We start from the raw sequence: 10,063 nt of genomic DNA on the forward strand, positions 1-10,063 counted from the left end.
TAAACGCACCTTCCAACATGTCGAGGATGGCTGATTTCGTTTAAGTATTTGGTGTCCAATAATTAGAACCCCTGCAGCAGGAGGCATTTGACACCAGCTCAGTACAGGTGGCCTACACCATCGTGAGACACATTGCACCAAGTTATTAATAATTGAAGGAGCTTGTCACTCCCTACAGAGTTTCAGTGTGTAATTTATGGATCATAAACTGGTGCCGAGATCTCAGAGAAAGTTAATTGTATTAAGTAAGGATGAGATCCGGCCATAATCCAGTTCTCACACCCTGCAGGTGCACCAACATGCCTGTCTTCGGCCACAGAGTCCTGCCTGTGGTCCTGCTGGCTCTGTCTGCACAGTACACAGCCTTCTTGGGTCTTTGGGGAGAGGTTTAAAAGTTCCAGTTGAACCATCTAGTTCTGAGTACTAGCAAGACTAGTTAGTACTCCGCTGTGGGAGGGGTCTCAGGGGTGTCCGCGTTTTTTGTTTATCTGTAGAAGGCAGAGCTGGGTGATGTTCCAGGCTGGCTGTGGGGTTCTGTCATGGGCACTCTGGGTAGCCCCGTCTGTAGCACAGAGTCCAGGACCGTAGACTACCCCACTTCTCTACTCCCCTTATCAATGTGGGCTCTCCAGGCTGGAAGTCTGTCTGTCTCTCTTTCTGTCCATCCACCTTCAATCTTACCATTGAAGGAAGAGGAGAGAAAAAGCACAATGAACGCCTCCCTTTGACTAAGCAGGAAGTCCATGGGTGTCTGGCTTCCTGCCCAGTCTACTGGTTTTCTCGCTCCCGATGTTTGCTCAGCTAAGGGCCACAACACTCTGCTGGCCCCTGCTACTGACATTGTCCTCAAGTCCAGGACTATTATAAAACATGAGGATTTGGGGCTGGGAGAAATTCAACAAGCCTGACCCTCCCCCCCACACACAAGATTGATCCGCATACACAGAGTTGCCCCCTAACCTCCACGTATGTGCCTGCACACACACACACACAATGAAATGTTTTAAATAAGGGTCCATAATGGAACTGATTTGTCAAAAGCCAACCGTAGCCCAGTTTACTCATCCAAATGTATTTGGGTTCTCAAAGAAACGGTTTCATACTTTTAATAGAAGTTTGTTATTTATTTCATACTGTCTATGCTCAACAAAAAAAAAAAAAATAGTTCAGGAAAAGCACATATGAGACATAGGTTTTTATTTGCTCTTGATCCTGTAATCTGTGCCAGCCATGCTCATTCATATACCCAGTGCACAGGCAAGAAAGAGACCCTGCAGGGGAAGTGGGAGGAAGGCAGGCTCTAACGCTCAGGGCTGTGTCCTGAAGCAAGCCCTTGGTAGGCTCCTAGCCTAGGACTTACCTTGTCTTTGTGCTGGATGCCCTCTTCCTTCTGACAGAAGGTGAACGAAACTCTCCAAGAGGTAGTTGTACACAGAAACAGTAGACAGGGACCTTGTGGTAGGAAAGGAGAATTAGGAAAAGACAGCAAGCAACCCCAGAGAACCTACCCCTGAGCCAGCCTGGTGGGGCACCATCGCCATTTTTACATCATCATCATCATCATGCCATTCTTGCCAGAATGTTCCCTGCCCCCCAATTCCTTGTCCCTTCGGCCATAAGTAACCCCTTGCCTCCTGCGCTCATCCGTCCCTCCGCCTCCCACCTACCCTGAGCGTCTGCTGTGTGCCAGGCGCGTCGGGAAGGCGGCAGCAGGTGAGCACAGTCACTGTCCCTGCCCACCCATGAGGAACTCCCAGACACAAAAGAAGTGATCCAGGGTGTGAAGGACACTGATACCAGATGGGAAGCTCTAGCAGGGAGCCATGTTTTAGGGAATTGCAGGAGAGAGCTGGTCCAGGTGGTGTGTGTAGCTGAAGGCTTCGAACTCGGTCTTACCAGCTGTGTGGCTTTAGCACTTCCTAGCACGCGTTCTAACCCATGTAAAATAAGGAGTTAAGCACAATCAGGCCTCAGCTGGCCGTCTGCTGATGGGGAGCTCAAGAAACAGTAACTTGCCACCCTCTCCTTCATGGTCCAGCCTTGACTCATGTTCTGTTAACAGCTAGACTCTTCACTAACTGCTCCCCTGGGTCCTCTCTATAGTGACGCTCCTCTCTTGTGTGCTCAGCAAACACTGACAGATTGAGTGGGTAGGCTCCCAAGGCACGGCTCTTTGGTGCATGTTATAGCCACCTCATGCAGCAGTGCCTTCGACTCTGGTGCCCAGCCAACTGGGGCTGGTGAGATCTTACTCCATGGTAAGCTGGGGCTGGTATGTGAAAGATTGTCCTGCCTGTCACCTCAAAAGGATTGTTTTGACAGCTCAGACTCACTGGTGAAGTGAAAGTGTCAATGGGAGCAAGGATGAGCAGAAAAGATAAGAGTGGAGAATTGGGGCCCCCGTCTGCAGAGCTCATGCACCTGTTAACCATGGTTTGGCATTGCTAGCAGTGTTTGCAGGAGCCCAGGTGTCCCGAGTCTTCCCTGGAGACGATGTAATTTGTTGTTCCCCTTCCATCTGCAGGAATAGCATCACCAGTTGCCGGATGCGGACTGAGAGTGAGCCGCCGTGTGGCTCCCCAGTGGTCAGTGGCGATCCCAAGGAGGACCACAACTACAGTAGTGCCAAGTCCTCCAATGCTCGAAGCACCTCTCCCACCAGCGACTCCATCTCCTCCTCCTCCTCCTCAGCCGACGACCACTATGAGTTTGCCACAAAGGGGAGCCAGGAGGGTAGTGAGGGAAGCTTCCAGAGCCATGAGAGCCACAGTGAGACAGAAGAAGATGACAGGAAATCCAGCCAGAAGGAAGCCAAGGATGCCCTGGGGGACAGCGGGTACGCATCCCAGCACAAGAAGCGACAGCACTTCGCCAAGGCCAGGAAGGTCCCCAGCGACACACTGCCCCTCAAAAAGAGACGCACAGAAAAACCCCCTGAGAGCGACGATGAGGAGATGAAAGAGGCCGCCGGTTCACTCCTGCACTTGGCAGGAATTAGGTCCTGTTTGAACAACATCACCAATCGGACGGCGAAGGGGCAGAAAGAGCAAAAGGAAACCACGAAAAATTGAAACAAGTCTCTGATTTGTTTTGAACTTATGGCCATTTGGTTTCAGCATGTCAGGAGATTTCTAATGATTTGTGGCAATATCAGCAATTTTTTTTTCTTTTTTTCCTTTTGTTGGTTTGGTTTCCTTTTCTTTCTTTCCTTTTTTTTTTTTTTAATTTTAATTTGCCCCCCCCCACTCCTTTGTTTTTGGACCCTTAAGAAATTTTTGTTTAAAGGAGATTGAAGCCATAGAAACTCATATCGACACTCAGCCGTTCAAAAGCTTTTCTTTATCTGAAGATAAAAACTAAAAACAAACAAACAAACAAACAAAAGCCAAAATTAACCATTGCTTCCTGCAGCCTGTCAGAAACCTGTGAGCTAAGCCCACAGGGGTGTCACTGTTGATGTCACAGGAACACTCACGCGCCACCTGGGAGGCATGCCTGTAGTCATCACTGCTCAGGCCCAACCCTTAGGTTTAAAAAGTCAGTTGTGTTCGGAGTGAAGCTGGGAAGCAATTGCAGAAACTGAAGAGCCCATTTCCCTAGGAGTAGAGTATCCCCTAGGGATATGACCCCGTGCTCTGGTCCTGGCCTCCCACCATGCCAGACATGCCAAAGGCATTGCCGTTTGGCAAGCCCAGGGCTTGGCTGCCAGTCCTCTGTGCTGCTTTACCTTGAACCGGTATATCGGGTGTCCGCAGCTAAGTTAGAGACACGGGAAATTCCTAGAGCCATTGTTAACCACTGAATTCTGCTCTTTATTAAGAAGATGCTCCAAAAGCCATAAGCCTGAAGGTTGGTCCTGTGCGCTCACACCTGCACACGTGCACGAATGCGCACGCACACACATATACACGACTTAAAGGTGATGCAAGAAAAAAACAAAAACAGGCTGTGCCCTCTTAACTGCCCCAGTGAAAAGCAATCTTTGCCCAAGAAATGACAGTAGCTGTTACAAAAGGAAAAATGGTGCAGATTCTTCCCATCTAAACAATCTGATCCAAGTAGGGGGCGGGGGGTGCTACGAAAACTGCCATTAGTGTTATGGTGTCTTTTTAAGAGGTTAAAGGCGCATTGATGGACACAAAAAGCAAAAATATGGCAAAAAATATAACTCCTATACTGCCCTCAAAAAGGGTTTGCAATTAATGTCAGGACTCATTTTTGCAAAAAGGAAAAAAAAAGAAATCAGTGATTTTTTTTTTTCACATTCAGCCAGTGTAGCCAGCAGAAATTTCTGATCCACAATGCATGGATTCCTTTGAGAAAAAAAAAAAAAGAAAAAGAAAAAAAATCACAAAAACAAACTTTTTTTTATTCAAAAATAACAAAGTTCTTGTAAGGTAAATAATGTATTTAGCATGAAGCATGAATTATTTTCATATAAATATAGAAAATAGAGAGAAGGCTATGCCTCTAATTTTTAAGCCCTTAGGCTTAGAGGTTCTTTTTTTCCTTACGTTTTCTTTTCTTTTTTTTTTTTTCTTCCTTTCTTTTTTCTTTCTTTTTTTCTGTTTTCTTTTTTTGTTGTCGTTTTTTTTTGTTTTGGTTTTTTGAAGCAGGTGTTTAAGGTTTAACCTTCTTCAGGGACAAATTCTGACTGTTGGGGAACTTACTCTGCAATATAAATTATTCTCACGCTCTGGTAGGGCTTGGATGGTTGAGCTCTATGCTGCCTTGTCTGCACTCAGCCCCGCCCCCTCTGATTCTCGACTGAAGAGTGTGTCCTTCCCTTTGTCTGTATGTCTTTAACATGACGCAATAATTCGAGGGCAAACTTAGCAGTGTGTATGGTAGAATCAGGAGAATTATGGGACGCCTACTTGAGAAAAATCATTACCGTGATTTGGTTCTAGGAGAAGGCAGTGAATAATTATGCAAATTCGCCAGAAGAAGGGGAAACATGCTAATGGGCCTTAATGGGTCAGGGTAAGTGATGGGGTGCATGGGTAGGAGGAAGCAAGCGATAAGGGGGTTAGATGGACCAGCCCTGTGCGTTTCACCACGACAGTGTGATTCCACAGTGAGAAGGGGGTTGGCCATCTTTGCCACTTCAGCACAGTAACCACCTTGGGACTAAGACCACCTAGATAGCGAGAGCTGAATAACAACTAGACCATGTCACACAAGCCAGAAACTCCAGTTACCTTTGCCAAAAAAAAAAAAAAATTTTTTTTTTTCCCTTGAGGTCTAAAGAGAAATCCCTAAAACAATCTGGCATCCCATCCAAATGGAGGGAACTTATTTAAAAAAAAAAAAAAAAAAGTACTACCCTGGCTCAGGGTCAGATGTTTGGGAGAGGGAGGAAACTGAGGTGACCTTCAACTTTAGGAACAGGGCAATAGTGGGCCTTTAAAGTTTGCCCACCTGTCAGAACCAGGCACCATGGCAACCGCGCCAGCCTGGAAGGCCAGAGGGGTCCTCTGGTGCATTTCCCCCTACCTAATCTGAGGGTGGCCTTAGAAAGAAGGGGGGGGTCCTCCCACTCTAGGGCAGGCTAGATTTAACGCCCCCACACCTAGACCCCCTCCTCCTCCGCCAGCCTGGGTTCTCAGCCTGGGGGTTCAGGGTTAGATGCGAGCACAGGTGTGTTTCCCAGTGCTCTGAGCCCTCTTTCTCCACAACTTCTGACACCTCACAAGCCATCCACAGCTCTGGAACCTGAGCCACACTTTGGTTTCTGTCAGGTCACCTAACCAAGTCCAAAAGGTGGGGTGATGTCCCCACCTCCACCCCCAAGATGGTCCACCTCAGACCTGAAGGTAAAGGTGAGCGCTTAGCACTGTTTCTGGCAGGGGACTTCTTCCGATGAAAACCACCCCCATGGGCTGTCTCCCCTAGTGTCATTTTTTCAAAGGGGCAGAGGCCTCTTTCAGAGATAACAAGATGCAGTGTGTGTGTGTGATTTACTTTTCTGATCTCGCAGGGATCTGGAAAACTATCTTATACAAGTGAGTTCTGAACCCCAGAACCGCTCTTTTTGCATAAATACCTCATCGGGCAGCTTTCTAAGTGTTATTTTCCTGAGCCTCCCTTGGCACCTTTGTTGGAATTTTCTGGAAGACTTGTTGGGGAAACTTTAGTAAGGGTACTTTTTTCTATTTTTCTTCTGTTTTGGGAGGCATACACATTATGCATAACCAAAACAATGGCTCAATTGTGTTTAAACTCTGTATTTTGACTGTTGAGGCGAAAACAAAGTTACCAATGTGTATGTGGCTGTTTGTAGCGAAGTCTGCCGACTGAGGCTGTCTGTGTCCTTAACAAGCCAAGGGGCAGGAGGCACCCTCCCTTTCCCCTCCCCCAAGAGCAGTAGAGAATTTAAGCACAAGCCTATTTGTGAAAGAATATTTTGCTTAAGTGTAATTCACTTTAGTCTTGGACTTCCTTCCCAAACGTCAGGTGTTCTTTTAGCTTTCAAACTAGCTTCTGTATCCATTAGTCTGACAGATCGCCTGAGCATTGTTAAAGGGGTGTGGTGTTTTGTTTTTGTTTTTTTTTTCTTTTGTTTCTCCTGTGGGGAGAAGTGGCGGTTCATGTGTCATTCCAGTTTCTCTGTACTCACATGGGGTTGGGGGGGGGAGGGGAAACGGGGAACTATAGCAATATTTACAGATGCTTTGGTAACACGTCAGCACCGTGACAGGTGACAGTACAAACGACTGGCTGTTGGCCCTTGGACACTTTAAGAGAAGAGATGCGCTTTCTTTTCGTAGGTGAACTACACATTGACATTTGTGTCCCGCTCCTGATAGTCTTTTCTCTTTCTCCAGTATACTTCGTGGAAAGGGTTTGCACCATAGATTTTTTTTCTTTCTAGTCCTATCACCAAGCCCCTACGCCCCTCCCCCTCTCCAGTCAGTATATTTTTCAAGAGTTCTTTTGGTAAAGCTGGCTCTCTGAAGCGAAAGTTGAACCAAACCCACATCTGGACGGTGGCATAAGGAAGCCGTGGTCAGGATTGACTGAGGCAGGCAGGTCTCCATCCCGGGGATGAGACTGTTAAGGAGGAATGGGTTGCTGCCATTTATGGAGAGCCATTCAGCATGCCTAATGCTTTCTGTTCACAGCAGTTCCTACCACGGGGCATTCTAGAAGGAGCATTGCATTTGGTGGCGCCCAGGCAAGAGACAGGGTGGCTTTGGTGCCTAGCCTGAGAGGCCAACACAGCAGGCCCATGTGCAGTGCCCCAAGCCACCAATTTGGCTCTCAGTGGTGCCACTATGGGACCTCTGGCCCCTGTCTGAGGGGGGAGGGGCCTATAACATGATGCCAGAGTTACAAGTGACCTGCATGGGAGGTTTTCTCATATATAGGATTAGATTTAATTCAGTGTGATTTCTCTTTCCCCCTTCGAACCTTATTCAGGTTGGGACTCATTTCTTTCTGGTGGATCACAGCTGCCCAGATGTTCCAATTGATTTTTGTGTTTCTATAGAGGAGTCCTTTTCTTTCATCTTCAGGAGATTTTTTTCTTTCTTTTTTTTTTTTTTTTTTGCCACCAAAAGAAAACATTGGAACATATGTCCCCTCTTGATTGTGACTTACCAGTGTTGACAGTTTAGTCCTTCGTGTTGTCGGTCCCAGCCCACCAGTACTATATCAAACACTGTTAGGCACATGATGCAGCACTGTGATCTAATTTAAATAATACTTTTTTATTATTTATACTACTATATATAATATACATCAACACTTTTGCTATATAACCTAAGTGATAAACCCTTTTTAGTTACCTGTCAGACTCTAGACTTTGGTTTCTATTGCAGTTAACACAGTTACAGAATTGTAATGGTGTCTTGGGTTTTTCTTTTTGTTTGTTTGTTTGTTTTCTTTACTTTGTAACGGAATGTGTAAATCAAAGTATATACATTGTGTGGTGTTCCTGTTTCTTGGGATGTCATGAGGAGTTACACACGCATTCAGTGTTCTGTATAGACCCAACCCACCTTTGTGAATTCATCGTTAACTCCTCCTCCTTTGAGAGTGCGCCCGCCATGGTGGCTAACTCCCAGCGTCCTCTCTCCTGCTGGCTACTCTTGAATTAAGCACAGACTCGTCCACTCGGTTGCTTTATCATGAATAATGGGTGTGACTTGGTCACTTTTCCACCCTTCAGCAAACAAGTGCTAGCTTCACTGACCAAAAATTAAGGAAGGAACACACCATTTTAAAAAAACGATCCACCTTTTCATGGCCGAAACGGATGTTAGTCTATGGTGCTGCCTCGTGCTGTCGAGCTTCTAGAATCAGACCGCTGTGGGATGATCATTTCTGACTTGCTGTGGGATGCTCGCGAGCACCCTTCCTGTTAGTATTGGAATCAAGACTCTTTATTTGGGAATCTATACAGCAGTGTTTCTCCACTGTGTTTTCATTTGCAAAAGCGGGGAACATGGCTTCTCCACCCTTTTGCAAATAATTGATACTCCATATTGGATTCTCAAAAGACTTCGATATGGTGATCCTGTCAAACCTAGAAATTGTATTTTATCTTTTCACGCCTGATTTCCCCCCATCTTCCCTGTTTTAGAGGAAACAGCACACTTTGGTTATGGACACTTTCACCATTTCTTGTGTTGAAGCCATCCAAGATCATTGCTGGCTCAGCCAGTTCCACACCATTGTCCTCACTGCCTGTACTGTCATGGTGAACCCGGGGAGGGAGAAAGTATCTGTGTGTGTCTGGGAAACAGCTACGTGGGCATCTGTTTAATACTCTGTAACATTGCTGAGTTTTGTTTTAATTTCACAGAAAACAAAACCATGGTAATAAAGCAGAAGGACCACAAGGTTTGTGGCTGAATCTAAGGGTCACCCGACCTCTCCTGGCCAACAGGTCTACAACGGCCAAATTAATTTACAAGAGTAATAACGACTTCAGAAGCCAATTTTTTTTTTCTGTATTTCTGTACGAAACTGCCAATATCATGAACAGAAGGGGAGAACCGTAAAAGAGAAAGAAAATGATGTTCGGTGGTGTTTGCATTAACCTGAAGCAGCCGTGTGAAGATGGCACCATCAGCCGAGCTCGAGGGACTTGGTGTTGCTTGGGAGGGATCCACACAGCATTTTGCGTTCTTCATGTGTAATCATATTGCCAAAGACAAACTACTTCATCATTTATTGTAAATAACACTTCCCCAGACCTACCATAAAGTCTCTGTGATGTACTGTCTTCCAGTTGCAATAAAAATTACTGAGTTGCATCAATTGAAGACAAGTATTGGGTATTGTGTACGCAGTGTCTCCATATGCAGGCAGGCAGCCATAGGGTGTGTGTGTGTGTGTGTGTGTGTGTGTGTGTGTGTGTGTGTGTGTGTGTGTGTGTGTGTGTGTGTTGAGACAAGGTCTGTCACTGAATCTGAAAGCTTACCAATTAGCTAGGTTAGTTGGCCAGCCAGTTCAAGGATCCCTGTTTCTGCCTGGGTTACACATATTTGCATGGCCAGGCCCTGCTTTTATGTGTTGTGTATTTCATGTGTTTACTGATGGTCTGCCCTCAGGACTCTAGGTTTGCACAGCACCCCTTTTACCACCTAAGCCATCTCCCAGCCCTGAGAGATTCCATCCTGTTTCTGACCCACAGTAGCAGCTGTGTGCAGTTTTCAGCCTGGTTTGAGGGTCTCAGCTGCAGGTCACATCCATCTTCACACTTGCCTTCACTTGAGAGGAAGTCTCTCACTGTTCTGGAAAGCCACTAGTGCAAGGCAAGCACAGGGCTCCCATCACAAGCATAGGACTTCTGATTAAGAGCACTGGTCTTGTCCCGAAGTTGCAAAAGACTAAAATAAGGTTGCACTGCTGGAGTCTGCTCAGCTGTCCAATGACACCATCCCAACACACCTCGAGTTTATGTCTCCACTGCTGAGGTGCCCACTCCAGGCCCCTACACACACATGCCCCATGAGTCTCTTTTCTGTTATAATAAAGCCAGCTGCATTGGAGGCAGGTGGTATTACATGGCAAGGCAGGAAGGGAGCCATTAAAGGCTAAATCTGTTCTTCAT

General features: G+C 46.3%; 1 protein-coding gene across 8 annotated transcripts in view; it reads left to right on the forward strand.

The window, feature by feature from the left end:
- Window positions 1-9,267, forward strand: part of FOXN3 (forkhead box N3) — a 385,252-nt gene extending 375,985 nt beyond the window's left edge. For all 8 annotated transcript variants that reach the window (XM_084792026.1, XM_084792025.1, XM_084792027.1 and 5 more), the window contains one exon: window positions 2,525-9,267. In XM_084792026.1, the coding sequence (XP_084648152.1) occupies window positions 2,525-3,071 (547 nt within the window). In that variant the 3' untranslated portion in view covers window positions 3,072-9,267. The remainder of the gene's footprint in view (window positions 1-2,524) is intronic.
- Window positions 9,268-10,063: the final 796 nt, after the last annotated feature.

Source organism: Acomys minous (assembly GCF_964271855.1).
Source record: "Acomys minous genome assembly, chromosome: 8".
Taxonomy (NCBI): Eukaryota; Metazoa; Chordata; class Mammalia; order Rodentia; family Muridae; genus Acomys; species Acomys minous.